Below are 15,927 nucleotides of genomic sequence, written 5' to 3' on the forward strand. Positions count from 1 at the left end.
AGCCTCACTCTGGCGAGCAGAACGCCTCCGCCCCCAGCGCTCCGCCCCCGCGCAGTAGCCCACGGTCGGCGGCGGCGCCGGGCGGCAGTAGCGGCAGCGGCGGCTGGAGACGGCGGCCGCGTCGACGTCGGCCGGGACTGGAGCGACGTTTAAAGCCAGAGCCAACGAGCCGTGGAGTCCGGCCGCTCGTGCTTCGTGGACTCGCCCCGTTCCGCGCTGCCCGAGCCGGAGAGGCGGCGGCGTCGGGCGGCAGGTAGGGCCCGGGCGAGCTCCGGGGGAGCCGGGGAAGCGCGCCCGCTCGCTGGGCGCCTGGGCCGCACCGGCTGTGGCGTTTGCCTCATTTGAACCAGGAAGCGGCGGCGGCTGCGGCTCCGCTCCGCCGGCCCTTTTCTTTGTGTGGGCCCGGGAGGGAAGGAGAGGACGAGCCCGGTGGGCCGCGCCGGCGTCCGGAACCCCGAGGCTGCCGAGGGGGCTCGGGGTAGGCCCGACAAGGGGGCGGTGGGGGGGAACCCCCTCGCCGACACCCACTTGGCTTTCCCTTCGCCCGCCGCTGGCCTCTCTGTGCCCCCCTTTCTCTCCTCACGCTCCCGCCCCCCACGACTTGCACTTAGAGCGTGTCTCTCGGCCCACCCTCTCCTCCGTCCCCTTCCCGGGGCATAACAATGCCGCCCGCTTGGCCTCCTCTCCTCCCCGTACCCCATCTTCCCCTTCGCCACCTTCCACTTCCCCCCACCCCGGTGAGTCCTCGCTCTGCTCTGCATACCCCCACCCGAGTTGGCAGAAAACTGCGTATTTCCGCGTCCATCGGACTGCAGAACCAGCGCGCGGGCAGCCGGTGGTGTAAATGGGGGAAGATAGGGGGTGGGGATGGAAGATGGGGTGCCGCTACTGCAGGGAGCCGCGTGTCGATTTGATGCCCTGGCTGGCTTGTGGCATGTACCCCTGTTGCCACCTTCACCTGCCCGCGACTCGGGAACTGGTTCACCAGGCAGCAGAATGGCCGGGGCACTGCTAGGTCGCAGCGCCGGCAGTGGGTGCTGTTTCGGGGCCCACTCGGAGGAGGAGGAGGAGGAGGAGGAGGAGGAGGAGGAGGAGGAGGAGGAGGAGGAGGAGGAGGAGAGAACCCAAACAAAATGAAACCAAACCCGAGGGATGCCGTCGCCCTTTGGAAAATCCTCATTGCAAGCACCCCAATCTGGAGGGTCCTATTCCAAGCACCTAGCCCTCCCATTGCAAAGTGGCATCTGTCGAAATCCCCCGATTTCGGGAATAAGGGGTGGGCGGCTGGTTCTCTGGTCAAAGGTCACCAATTCTGATGTGTATCTTTATGGCAATCTGGCATTCAGGGAGTGGGTGACTGGTGAGGAGGGACTCCTTGCCACCGTGGCTGTTTGAAATTCCTGATTTCTCCCTACCTCTGGATTTTAAAGCTAGCCTTTGGAAACAGGTTCAGGGTATTTGAGTCGCCCAGCCATCCTCGTGTGTATGTATAATCTAAGCGTTGCGCTAGTGGTACTCTTTCAGTAATTTGAACGGGAAAGGATGTTAGCAGTCAGTGCTTATTTGCAAAAAAAAAAAAAAAAAAGAAAGAAAGAAAGAAAGGAAAGTACTCAGCATATAGCCTAAATGTAGCAAATTGCTTGTTTCCCCCTCCCTCACAAGCATTATTGTGAAGGGCAAAACAACGTTTTGCAGATACTACACCGGCGCACGCCTCCTCCCTTTATGTCTGCTATATTCCAGCTGAGTTTACATTTTCATCCTCAGTCACTCAGTCGTTGTATAGGCGGTTTCCTATCAATGCGTAGCTTGGAAATATTTCACATTTTCTTGTGAATAAGCATTAAGAAATTATCAACTTTCCTTTGATTGATTTCTTCAGAACAACATCTGTTTACTTCACTTGGCACTCAAATTTTTAACCTCCCTCTGGAGCGTGTGCAGGCAGAGGTAGAAGCATTGCAGGGAAGGGACAAGGAGAAAAGAGGAAAAAGGAGAAGGTGTGAAAGGTGTTCATAGTTTTATCTACCTCAATCACCCCGGTGTGAATAAGAACAGAAAAAGAGTGGTAAGTTTAGAGGTATTAATTGCTAGTATTTGTAAATAACCATTCAGTCATTGGCAGCAGGGAATAACTGGAATAAGTTCTTAAAGATAAGTTGAAATTTAGGAGTATATATTTTGGACTTAGTTTTGTACCCAAGCTTTTCTCACATGTAAATTCATTTACATGGGAAATAATGCCTGAGTTTTCACAATCAAATTTTTTTCTTTAGAATGCGCCTGTGCGCACACGCATGTGTGTGTGTGTGCGCGCGCGCGCGCGTGCGCGCGCGAGCTGGGTGGGTGGGGCAATGTTCCAGAAATTGAACCCAGATCCTCACATACATATGCAAGGCAAGTACCCTACCTCTGCCCGTATTTAAGTTTTTAGACAAAATAAAAGCCACTCCAACCATGTGGTCAACAATAACAGCAAAGGAAAAATGAATTGTTTTTTTAAATGTAGGAGTACTGCTACTTATTCAGCCACTGATTAAGCTGACTGAAGCAGGCATGAATTCCACAGAAAATGAATTATTAAGTCTTCTCTGTTTTTTAATTTTTGGTTTGGGGACCATACCCAGCAGCATTCAAGGGTCTGCTCCTGGCAAAGGCTCATAGGTCATTCCTGGAAGGGTTAGGGAGACCAGGGCGTGCTGGAGATAGAATCCAGGTCTCTTGCATGCAAACCATGAACTCCAGCCCTTTGTCCATCTTCTTAATCCCGTTTCTTAATTCTTCTTGAGGAGAAAATCCAAAATTGGAGCTACGAAATATGAACTCTATTTACAAAACTGCGTAGCAGTGTAGCATGGTGTGTATCTGCGATGCAGGGAAGCAATTATGTAATGTTCAGATCTGCCTATCAGTTTCAGATGTGTCTGTCTTCTCTTAGGGGGAAGTCATGAGATTTTGACGCATGGTCATTACCCATCGTGGACAATTTGTATAAAATCCCAAAATATGTATAACCAAACAACATTTAAAACTTGAAAGAACTTTATATACCACACAAATAAGGGAGATCATAGTAAAGAAATAACAAGTCCTCAAAAACAATGGAAGTTGAGAATTGGTGTGTAATAGGAAGCATATCAGAGAGTATGGGATAGGACTGAGAGCGGGGGTTAAGAGGCAATGACACTGGGGCATGGTGGAGGGAAGCTGATTCTGGTGGAGGGTGAGGTGTTGAAATGTTTTTGTAGGAAACCTTGCCATTATCTATATTGTAAATCATGATGCCCGAACTGTGTAGTGCTGCTGGACTTTCGGTTGTGAACGATAAAATGCTTTTGTTTTTCTTCCTTCATCTCCCACCCCTCCTCCTTCCTTTTCTTTCCCAGGCATGGAGAGTAGAAAACTGATTTCTGCTACAGACATTCAGTACTCGAGCAGTCTGCTGAACGCCTTGAACGAGCAGCGCAGCCATGGGCTCTTCTGTGATGTGACCGTTATTGTGGAAGACCGAAAGTTCCGGGCCCACAGGAATGTGCTTTCAGCTTCGAGTACTTACTTCCACCAGCTCTTCTCAGTGGCTGGGCAAGTTGTTGAACTGAGCTTTATAAGAGCTGAGATCTTTGCAGAAATTCTTAATTACATGTATAGTTCTAAAATTGTGCGTGTTCGGTCAGATTTGCTGGATGAGTTAATTAAATCTGGGCAGCTGTTAGGAGTGAAGTTTATAGCAGAGCTTGGTGTTCCACTGTCACAGGTTAAGAGCATCTCGGGCACGGCTCAGGTGGGTAATGCAGAAACCTTATCACCTGGTTCGAGTGACAAGAACTCTGACGTACAAAAATCAAAAGATGAAGCCCAAGAAAATGGGGCCACTATAATGCCTATTATAACAGAATCTTTTTCCTTATCTGCTGAGGACTTTGAAACAAAAAAGATCATCGTTACTGATTCTGATGAAGACGACGACGACATCATTTTCTGCTCTGAGGTTCTTCCTGCAAAAGAAAATTTGCCGAATCCCAGCACAGCGGTGCCAGTCCAGCCTAGCCCAGACTTGGTTGCAGTTTCAGATGTCACACCTTCTGCAAGCAGTAAGTCTCCCCCTTTGACAAATAGCACACCTACTCCGAAACTTCCTCCTGTGAATCCGACAGCGCCAGCGCCAGCGCTGAGCCCAGCACAGGGAAGTGAAAAATTGCTCGGCCCTTCGGCCCCGACACATCTGACTCCCAACATAATTCTGTTAAATCAGACACCACTTACTACACCACCAAATGTCAGTTCTTCACTTCCGAATCATATGTCTCCTTCAATCAATCTACTTATGCAGAACCAGCAGCCGCCCAGCAGTGCTGCTTTAACAGGAGGTAAGGGCACAGAAGAGGAGGAGGAAATTATAGATGATGATGATGACACTATTAGCTCTAGTCCAAATTCAGCGGTCAGTAACATATCTTTGGTCCCACAGGCTGGCATCCTGCCAAATAACCCTTTCGATGGGTCACTGTTACAGAAGATGCAGCTTCCTACCCTGCTGCAAGAGCCTGTTTCCAATTCTTTAAAAATTTCAAATATAATCACAAGAAACATCAGTGATTCAGGTTTAGGAGTGAAACACCTATCAGAGGGACAGAAGATCATTACTTTAGATACAGCTACTGAAATTGAAGGCTTGTCGACTGGTTGCAAAGTTTACGCAAATATTGGGGAAGATACCTATGACATAGTGATCCCTGTCAAAGATGATCCTGACGAAGGGGAGGCCAGACTTGAGAATGAGCTACCCAAAACATCCACTGGTGAGACAGCCAACAAGCGCATGAAAGTAAAGCATGATGATCACTATGAGTTAATTGTAGATGGAAGGGTCTATTACATCTGTATTGTTTGCAAAAGGTCTTATGTCTGTCTGACAAGCTTGCGGAGGCATTTTAACATTCATTCTTGGGAGAAGAAGTATCCTTGCCGTTATTGTGAGAAGGTATTTCCTCTCGCTGAGTATCGCACAAAGCATGAGATTCATCACACAGGGGAGCGAAGGTATCAGTGTTTGGCCTGTGGCAAATCTTTCATAAACTATCAGTTTATGTCATCACATATAAAGTCAGTTCATAGTCAAGATCCTTCTGGAGATTCGAAGCTGTATCGGTTACATCCATGCAGGTCTTTACAGATCCGACAGTATGCCTACCTTTCTAACCGGTCAGGCACCATGCCTGGAATGAAGGATGATAGTGTTGGATATAAAGTCGATGCTGGCAAAGAAAATCCAGTAGGAACTACATCTACTCCTCAGAACAAGCCAATGACCTGGGAAGATATTTTTATTCAGCAGGAAAATGTAACAGATGGCAGTACCGAGTTTGAATTTATAATACCAGAATCATACTAAACTCCTTCAAAATACCAATATTAGAAAGTTTGGGTTTTAATTAAGAGGCAGGGGATTCAGAATACTTGAAAACCAATTTAAGGGGAAAATGAGTTAATCTGGTCTGCTGTGTCATCTGAAGGTAGTCTAGTTGGGTTGTTTGTTGATAATTTTTAGCAGCAAATTCTGAAATTTTCTGAAAGAAACTTTCAAAATTCTGAATATTCTGAAAGCTTTGAGTAGAAATTGAGAAACTCTCCCACACAGTCTCTGTTTATATAGTTAGCTTTCAGCTCATTTAATAAAAAGCAGAAAAGTGTGGAAGAGAGAGTTTCCTAAAAAGAATCTGAAGCAGTTTGAATGTTCTTTGAAAATAACTGGAGTTATTTGCATACCCTAGAATACCCTACGGCTTTCCCCTTACGTGTTAGCACTTTACTGCTGAATTCTCAATTTTCTTAATATTGAGACTATAAATATGTGTGGTGTCTTATATATGGCATATAAAAGTAAACAAGAACTTCTAAAGTTGTTCTAAAAAATTTCAGAGTAACTCTTCGCTCGGTTGTGTATTCTGCTAGTCCAAATTTCTGCCTCTCCCCCCGCCTCTGAAATGGCTGTGCAGGCAAGTCTCTCACGTGAAGAATGAAAATAGTTTTAGATGATTAGAATAGAATCTTGCTTTTATTGCCAAAGTCAGAAAAGACTGATGGCTGAACTACTGTATGTATGTGTGTGTATGTGTGTATGTGTGTATGTGTGCATATAATATAATATGTTGTCTGTATTATATTATATTATATATATATATATTTGTGATGTGGTCTCTGGGCAAAAGTATTAATGGAAAACAAATCTCCGTAATGCAGACAGGCAATAATAAGTTCTGTCGCATTTGTTTTGAATTCTGTGTTTTCAGATGTTAGAGACAGGGAGTAGAAGTGATTGGAGATTTCCTTTTGCTCATTATGATTAAAAATACTTATGAAAGTTTTTCAAATTTTCAATCTGAAGGCCACCAAATAAATCTTTATGTATAAATCTTTATAAATGATAGAGTCCATAAATGAGACTCCTACATATTTTGGGCGGAGGCTACTGGCATATATTTTTAAATGCTCATATTTAGAATCTAGTTTTCATGTGAAATAGTTAAATCAGTGATCTAGTATTTTCCTGTCAACAAGGCCTTTTAGATTCTGAACTCTTCTAAAATATGTTCCATTCCATCTGCATATTGCTACAGTATGGTACCAGTCAGAAACTGAAGAATTCATTACAAGCTGGTTGATTCTCATTTATCTTGAGAACAGTAAAGACCCTCATGTATTTAAACACTTATAAAGGAAAGTCAAAATGTATTAAAGTGCTAGTACTAGAAGGAAGCAGGTGGAACAAATATATAGCCTAGCTTTTATAACAAGATTAAATTGTTGGATTTCTGTAAATGATTTTTGCAAAGGAAGAAATTAATAGATACTGAAAAAGATTGTTGTGCATAGCTATTAGTCATTTGTAACCTTGCTTAAGTATTTCTTAATTCAACATAGATATTCTCAATTATGTATTTTTTAAAATAGTCTATCTCTTGCCTTTGAACTTAAAGCTTTAATCACGGTTTCTCATGTACACATCACTCTGACGGTAAGCTAGATTTGAAGATAGTTGTTCAGTGTTTCTTGAGTTGGTATCAGGCATCAGTATTTACAACATGACAAGGAGAAAGAAAAAGAATAGAATTCTGTGCTTACTGATAGCTAGAGTAATGTGCATCTATTTGTTTTCTGTTAGGAGTCTAGACTTTCAAATCATTGTGTAAACTAATCCTTGGAAAATGTAAATTACCTTTGAACTTAAGAAACTCTGGTCTCTGGAATCACGATGCCTTTTTCTCTTTCTGTGCAGATATTGATAACATTACCCTCGACTCTAAGTAGACTGTACATTTTTAAGTGGAAATTTGTTCGTGATTTATTAACGTTCTTTCACCAGTTAGACATCATTACTTCAACAAGTGTGAATAATACTGATGCCAGCACAGCTCTCAGATCTTTCGTACTTGGTAGTGCCAGGTTAGTAGGACAAACCAGGAATGAATCCTGTAATGGAAGACTATCCGTCCTGAACAACGTGGATAGAATTCTTTGCTGCTGCTGTGCTCTACGTGAATTCTGAAACTGAAATTTAAATTATGTGCCTACTGACTGTGTCTTCTGGAGTTGGGGAGGGAGTAGACAAACTGGAATATTAATTGTATTTTTGCCAGAAGACTCTTACTTGCATGTATGTTAGAGTCTTCAGTTTTTCCTAGATGTTTTTTACATCCAAAGCATGAAATTCATGTGGAATACTCCTTGTGGAAAACCCCCTACTCCCAGTGTTCGTTGGGTTGAAAAGCTGTAGTAAGATGCTGTTGAAAACCTAACCATGGAGTTTTCCTAATATTTTGTTCTGCTTTGGGTCATAACCTGTCAGTGCAGAGGGACCACGCAGTGCTGGGGTGGAACACACGGCTCCTGCGTATCAGAAGTACGTGTTCCAGCACTTTGGACCATTTTCCTGGCCCAGGGATTTTAATCCTATTATATACACATTTTTTTTTCTGGCTGTGAGACATCTTTTTTCTTTTTGAAGTTGGCTTCAAATTTACCCGTGTGTAAATACTTCTGGATAGGAGCTGTTTGAAATAGCAATTTGTTCAAAGAAATGACAAAAAAAGACTCAGACTAAGCAAAGGCTTTTTTTGAAACACCATAGCAATTTGTGCAAAGTTAACTTTAAGATTTTAAACTTTAAGATTTTAAACTTTAAGATCATTCTCATTTTGATGCTAATCACCCCACATCCCCCAATATAGCTTGCCAGGGAAAATGAATATGGCTGTTTTCCATCATACCAAAAAGAGAAAAGGAATGGCAAAAAAATGATCAAGGTATGTTATGTTACCAAAACTTGCAGAATTGAACTGAGATTGACCCTCAATTCAACAGCACTGGCTTCCTTACCTCACCTCTGTCAATGATGAAACCTTGTCATTTTCACTCAATACTGTTACTGTCCAGACTTGTACAATCTTTCCAACCCTGTCATGACTTTGTTCTTCTTTTCATTAACCATTGCCTGGTATTAGTTCATAGAGCTTCTTATGGCAAAAATAAAATGTTAAAATTCTGCTATCTGAGTGCCTCTTTTTAAAAACAAAATGGTCTCTTAAAACTGCCTATAGAACTGGAGATTTTCTGGTTTCTGTTGTCGCAGGAGATAACGACAGTATGACAGTTGCCCATTTTTTTAAATAGGCTGGTTAGTCACAGCCATGTTTTATCTTGAACCATGATAGTTTAAAGTGAGTCAGCGATTGTCAGTTGTGTGAGTATTTGTGATATGTTTTTAGATTCCATGAAGACATATGTAAGTGGATAAGGAGAAGGATAGTTTTATTAATTTGAAACATCACAAAAGCAGTCTGGGTTTCCAACATGGCAGTGATACAGATTTTAAGCAACATCCAGTTGATACAGGTTCTGGATTAATACTTTAATGTTTCATGCCCAGTTCAATACTTTAAAGCAGAATTAGGAAGAGAGCAGTAAATATTAAAAAAGCAGTCGAGATACATAATTGGAAATACAAATTCCTTCATTACAGCAAATGTTTTGCAAAAGAGTAAAGCCGCAAATATTAATTTTTTAAAGGTAGCATGCACTTTATAGAATTCAATAGAATAAAAAAAGAAGCTGCTCAAATTAAGTGTTACAAAATCTATACTGTTTCAAGTTATGTAAAGTAAGAAAAATACATAGAAATGAGTTGTAGAATCTTAACATTTTTAAGAAATGTGATAAATGTCGGATATACTGTGTAATGGTGCCTTTTAGAAAATTAAATACTCATACACACTAAAGCAAAAGGTAAAGTGTAAACAGCAAAAAACTTCATTGAGTATTACAAGTTCCTGTTTGTATAGTAAGTCAATTGGTTATTACTCCCTTTTTTGAAATCCAATAGAATTTTAATATGCTCAGAACTGTAGAAAATAATCGTGCTTTTATATACCTCAGAAGGATTCTAGTTTTTCAAATTTGAAATCCAGATGAGATAACATCCGTGAGGCTCAAAGTTAAGTTGAATTTTTGCAAATTTTCCTGGTGAACTATGTGTGCACCCCTCGTGCCTTGGAAATTTGTGGTTAACTGTGTGTCTACAAGATAGATGGGAGCACCAGCATTTGCCTGCTACCTCCAGTCCATCAGGTCAGGAGGTAGTGAAATTGGCTGGAAATTTTTCCAGTACGTGTTCTGTGTTTGCAGAACAAATGAGGCACCCTCCTATAGCCCCTTTAGTTTTATACTGTGTAAGTGGCCCGTTTATCTAGCGTTCTTGAAACCATGAATTCTCAGGTTAAAGTCAGATTGCAATGAAAAGGTAATGGAAGGGTTCTTCTGAAGTGAGAGCCTGGGGCCCAAAGTTAAAATTATCAGGTTGGTGGATTTAAAGCTATGTCAAACCGAAATAACTGTACCTACCACAATGTGTGAGATGAATTTTAAATCTACACTAACACCTAGGAATTTGTCCAGTTGGCTACAGGTTGAGGTTTGTGTTGCAGACTTGAAGCGGCATTGTAACACTTTTCATAATCTTGGATGGAGGCAGTCATGATTGGTCACAACAGAAACAAAAGGACCAGTAAGAGCAGTGGCACTAAAATACAGATGATTCTTGTGGGGTGGGTTGCCGGGCACGTGCATTTTGCTGGGTTTGAAGCATAATATTTAAGATTAAATAGTCACAAAGATTAGTAACAATTCCTCTCCCAATCCAGGAAACTAATCTAGCAATTTTTTAAACTCTGAATTTTAACTGAACTATTTCTGTCTCCTGTAGCAACTGTATTGTGTAATACTGGAACATAGAGTAGAATCACCGTCTCCTCTCAGATGACTTTCTACACCCCACATACACTCTGTGCATTTCAGTGCTTCCTGAATCATCAGTCTTGTTCCCCACTATTTGAGGGGATATTGCACTTTTCCCTTTGGGAGGTACTGATAATAAAAGCAGAGGGGAATGATCACAGCAGCCATTTTTACAATACTCAGAAGAAAGGACTAAGATGGGTAGCATTTTTCCACATCCAGACATAAGCAAAGAAAATCTTAGCCAGAACTCTGTGTATTGGAACTACTGTATTACCACACCATCTGGGAATTTTTCCTTAGGAACTGACTTTGGTGGTAGGGCGAGATAGTGCCTATAAGCCAACTAAGGTGCTAGGGGACCAAGGGTTTGGGGACCACAGGTCTAAGGATGATACCCCATTTACACGAAGTGAAATAGATGGAAGCCAGGCTTCTGAGCACAGACAGCTGTGTGACTGCAGGTAATACAAATCCAATCATAAAACAAGTTTCTTGCTGGGCTGAATGCCTCACCTGGTTTGGAAAGTGTGCTCTGCCCATCTTGGAAATGTGGGGTTTCATCTAGCCCTGCTCCATCCTGATCTTGAATAAATTCACCCCTATCCCTATCCCAGGAGGTTTGTTATCCAACTTGAAACAATGCCTAAGAATCTCACTTGACATTTTGTTCCCTACACACTTTCACTAAAGCAGAAATACAAAAGCCACGATAAGATAATCGTAATAGCTGGCAGAAATTCCTCTTTAGGGGCTGTATGGCGGGGGCTTCTCAAAAGGAGGATAGTAGGGGGGAGAATAACGGGGTGGGGCGCTTGAGGACCACATGTAGCTGGGTGAAGGAGAGGCAGACTGAGGCTCATCAGAAAGTCCAGAGGGAGGGGAGGACGGGAAGGTACCGGAATGCTGCATGAATAAAAAGGAAACAATATTAGTTTATTTAGGACTCTTGTGGCCTCACCCACTGGTTCTCAGGAGCTATCCCTGGCACTGTGCTCAGGAATGGCCCCTGGTGGGGTTTGGGGAACTATATACAGTGCTGAGGATTCAAACCCAGGCTGGTGGGATGCAAAGCAAGCACCTTATCCCCTGTACTATCTCTCTGGGCCAACAATGCTACTTTAGAGTGCGGAGTTGCAGTATCTCACAATCAACGTGTAAAACTGAATTCCACATATTCTCACAGTGTTCATGAGGGGCATGAAACTAAGTGGCTCCCATGGTCTCTAATTTGCTCAGGCTGCAGAGCTCAGGTGGAAAGAGTCTATTCAAATCTTTTCTTACCCTGGACCCCCCCCCCAACAGCCAGTTCCCCCATCCCAAATTTGTTTGCTCCTCTTTCATTCTAGTCTCTCAAATCCATTGCCCACACCTAACATTTAAGCCTTCAATAATTCGGTATCATTCCCTACCTATAATTCGGTGGTTTTCCCTAGAGCTATGGAACAGCATTCCAGCTAGTCTCCATTAAGGTCATTTGGGCCTTGATATTCACTGAGGGTAAGCCATTAAAACTGGGCAAATCTCAGCTATAAGGAACTATTGCCATGAGGAGTCCATGTCAGAAACCAAAATTGAGGCCAGGGAAGTTATATGGCATTGGATGGATCCGGAGCCTCTTCACTCAAAGCCCGACTATTTATGTTCCGTCTTCAGTGCTCAAGGGCCGGTAGGTAGGAGAGCAAAGAGAATCCAAAGTATGGAGGCGGTGAGGCCAATAGTGTGGAAGGAGGAGCAACTCACCAGGTTGCTAACACGGAGGATTCCATTTGACTTTGTGTTGTCTAACTTGGGTTTTCTTGAGGAAGGAAGAGGATGAGGAGTTTTAAAACAACCAGTGAACTGGCATGTTCAGGGTCACCTGCTGCTTCTCTTTGCCTATCCCAGGTGTGCCAGACACCCTCAAAATATCCCTGCACCAGGAGCTTGGCCTTTGTTTTTCATCCTCCACTTCCATCCAGTTCAGAACAGGAGTGTGGGTGTCTGATGAATGGGCAACTACAATGTGAGAAGGACTTGAGATTGACTGATTCTCAATCCGACACACTTTGTGGGTACCACTGCCTTGCTCCAGGCGGGGAGTGTGGCTGAGGCCTGAAGGTCAGAGGGGGCTAAAAGGACGGCAAGAAGCAAGAGGCCAATTTTAGGCTCTCAGAGAATGGCCATTTTCAAGGTCTCAGCATGAAGAGGAGTTAGTATCCATAATCGGAAAAAAGACTCCTAGTGCTATTTGGGGAGATCCCACCTTTACTTTGTTCTGTTACCCAGGGTCTGAGAAGATCATATCAAGTTTCCAAGCGCTGGGCAGCCTTCATATGAGGTTTCTGAAGTCAGAGACCAGATGGCTGATTCTGCTTATCTCTAGTCCTGACTTTGGGGGTTCTGGGGGACACAATATCCAAGTTTCTAGGTCTGGCTTGAGACACCAAAATATCTGTCCTTTACCTCACATTTTAAGACCGTGAAGACAATATAGCTGCCATCCCCCCTGCATTCGGCCCTGCTCCACTCCCCTAACCATTATTTCTCCCTGAGTGACTGAATGAAAATGTCAGAGAGCCTGAAGAGCCTCGAAAGGCCAAACAATTTGAGGCAGGGAGTTCCAGCCAGAATTTCTTAAAATCTCCTTTTACCTCATCCTGCCAGGAACATAGACTTTCCTTAGATACATCACTATCATGATTTCCAAATTTTCCACTCTGCCTTCCACCAAACTCTCCTTATTCTCTCTGTTGACTTCTGTCGTTCAATTAAGAATGCTCATCTTTTCATTAGAGAGCAGAACCTCGCCTCGAAATCTCTCTGTGAGGAAGCAGGGTGCTGAGACAGACCCCCGTGACTGTTTTCCATGTTTCCGAGCCCCCAAAGAGAGGGCCAGGTTCCCTGCTGGGGCAACTCTAGGCACTTCTTTCCGGAGAGACCTTGAAAGGTTTGTGGGCCGCAGCTGGCTGGGATGGCAATTACACTAGGGGACAATAAAAGGTGGGTGTGCAATGGCCTTCAGGTTTTCATTTCTCTGTTACATTGGGGAGGTACTATGGGGAGGGAGGGGGATGCTTCTTCCTTCCCAAGGACGATGCTGGGAGACTTCAGGAACATTGAAGGGCTCCTGGCGGAGCTAAAATGCAAACTGGCTGCTGTCCACAAACCCTTGAGGTTTGGAGAAAGAAAGGCCCACAGTACCAGCATGTGGTTTCCTAGCAACAGACAGGCACCTTGGGAAGGCTTTGGCTTTGTTGCAGCTGGGGAGCTGGCTGGGTGCTTTTTGGTTCCTGCCTGAGAGTCGACTTTCCTAATAGGACAGGCAGCCCCAAAGAAGGGAGCTTTGAATCCATGTACACCACAAAGCATGCAAAGCTTCTTGGAAAACATCTAAATGGCCTCCTGCTGGGACCCATCAGCAGGAACTGTCCAGGCTGGCTGCTGCTTAGAAGCTGGTGTGCCTGTAGGTCAAAAATGCTAAAAAGAGGACGACACCCTCTCAGGACACACTCGTCTTTTCCCATCTTTTTTTTTCTCTTTTTGCATTTTGGGCTGGAGCAATAGCACAGCCGGTAGGGCATTTGCCTTGCACATGGCCGACTCGGGTTCTATTCCTCCATCCCTCTTGGAGAGCCTGGCAAGCTACCGAGAGTATCCCACCCACACGGCAGAGCCGAGCAAGCTCCCCCGCTGCATATTCAGTATGCCAAAAACAGTAACAAGTCGGCTCACAATGGAGGCGTTACTGGTGCCCACTCGAGCAAATCAATGAACAGCGGGAGGACAGTGCTACAGTGCTTGCTTTTTGGGTCACACCCAGTGATGCACAGGAGTTACTCCTGGCTCATGCACTCAGGAATTACTCCTGGGACCATAAGGGATGCTGGGAATCGAACCCGGGTTGGCCCTGTGCAAGACAAACAATCTTGACCTGACCTTTGACCTCTACTCCTGGAGATCTTTCCCTTGGGACATTTCTCTCTCTTCAAGTGCACTGTGAGGCCTTGCATATGCAAATAGCCCTGGGAGTGCCGGGTGAGAAAGGCTGCCCACCAAGGATACTAGGTCCAAAGAGTGAAAATCCAGGTTTCTCTTAGTTTTTGCATCCTCTCTTTGTTTCTGGCCCCTTGAAAGCAAAAGCTGGGGATATAGAGAGAAGAGTAGGGAAGAGGAAGGTGGGGGAGAAGAAGAGGAAGGCAGGGGAGAAAGAGGAGATCAGAGATGAGGGGAAGGCAAAGAAAAGAAAACAGGAGAAAGGAAAGGGGGGAAACAACCGTTGAGTGGCAGCAGTTTCTGAGATGCTCATTAACCTGTGCCAGAATGCTTCTCTGCCCGAAATCAAGCAATTCTTTCATAAAATAGGCCTGATTTCTCCTGGCTCATTTCCAGTAGGTCAGAGGGACCTGCACAGATGCCCACGTGATTTCACAAAGAGCATAAACAGACGTGCTCTCAGGTAGCATAGTCTGAGAGACTCGTTTTGAGCTAGACTTGGCAATTTCCCAGCTGGACAAAAGGGGACCGCTCCATAGCGGGAATGATGCAAGGGAATGGCCTAGTAAGCCAGACTGGGAATTTGGGCTAGACTCCTTAAGGGGTATCCAGAAAACTGTGCTAGGTGAAAATTTCCAGTAGTGAAAAAGAAAAGCATGCTTTATATACATTCCCCACCTCTGGCCAGTATTGGGACCTGGGGACTGAAGCTTGGGCATGGGTATTAGGGACATGCGTGTAAGGTTCAAGAAAAGGAAGTGTGGGGCTAATGATCAAGAAGGCAAGGGGGAGGGTCCCAGCTTCCTGCTTTAAGCAAGTAGAGTCTATGAGAAGCAACTTGGAGACGTGCATTTGGCAGGGTTGTCTTCTAGCTCAGCACTTACCACATCCTCAGGGCCAACTGAGCTACCCCCAGTCCTCGCTCAAGGCCTGACCACAAGAAACGTTTCCCAAGTTTCCTAACTGCACAGTTGCCCAACAGGGGGCCTGGCTTGGAGGAGTGTAACCTCTGCTCCTCTACCTTCTTTCAACCTCAGGATACAGTGGAGATCACGCCTCAGACCCAAAGGTGAATGAACAATCCTCTTGGGAAATGACAAGAGTTTGCTCAGAAGAAAGGCTAGAAAGGTCAGTTTTCCTGCTAGAATGTAGACCTTTTTGCAATCTGAAAAGCACAGAAGGGAACAAACAGGTTTTGCTTTTTTTCCTTCCCCTGGGCAGATTTGTGCTTCTAGTGGCTTGATTGTCAGAGCTGGGATGTGTTTTGTTGACTGTTTTCTACTACTGGGAATCTAAGCATATGGTTGCTGGCCTCTTGAATTTCTTGGATAGAAACTGGCATTTTTTGGATGGAAGTATAAGGGACTGGAACTTAATCAACAAAAAAAGTTCAACTCAAATGCTCAAACTAAAGACCACAGAAGTTCTGGGGTGGGGGAATGAATCACTTTAAAACCTATCCCAAAGGGGCTGGAGAGATTGGACAGGAGATAAAGTGCTTGCCCAGCACGCAGTCACCAATTCCATTTCTATCCCCACACTACCTAGGGTCTCCCACAAACATCACTAGGAGTGATCTTTGAGCACAGAGTCATGAATAGCCTGAGAAATTGCCCAGTGTGGCCCAATGCCTCCCTCCAAACAAAAACAAAACTAAAATAA

At 44.3% G+C, this 15,927-nt stretch overlaps 2 protein-coding genes across 2 annotated transcripts in view; one reads left to right on the forward strand and one right to left on the reverse strand.

The window, feature by feature from the left end:
* The first annotated feature begins 235 nt into the window (after positions 1 to 235).
* ZBTB33 (zinc finger and BTB domain containing 33) lies at positions 236 to 8,542 on the forward strand. Its single transcript, XM_056125673.1, has 2 exons — positions 236 to 253; positions 3,387 to 8,542. Exon 2 carries the CDS (start codon positions 3,389 to 3,391, stop codon positions 5,390 to 5,392), a length of 2,004 nt encoding a protein of 667 aa, XP_055981648.1. The 5' UTR covers positions 236 to 253; positions 3,387 to 3,388; the 3' UTR covers positions 5,393 to 8,542.
* A 345-nt stretch (positions 8,543 to 8,887) lies between these two features.
* The window catches only part of TMEM255A (transmembrane protein 255A), a 68,003-nt gene continuing 60,963 nt past the window's right edge, over positions 8,888 to 15,927 (reverse strand). The window contains exon 10 of the mRNA XM_056125643.1: positions 8,888 to 11,196. Within this exon, the coding sequence (XP_055981618.1) occupies positions 11,038 to 11,196 (159 nt within the window). The 3' untranslated portion in view covers positions 8,888 to 11,037. The remainder of the gene's footprint in view (positions 11,197 to 15,927) is intronic.

Source organism: Sorex fumeus, unplaced genomic scaffold (assembly GCF_029834395.1).
Source record: "Sorex fumeus unplaced genomic scaffold, SorFum_2.1 ptg000058l, whole genome shotgun sequence".
Lineage (NCBI taxonomy): Eukaryota > Metazoa > Chordata > Mammalia > Eulipotyphla > Soricidae > Sorex > Sorex fumeus.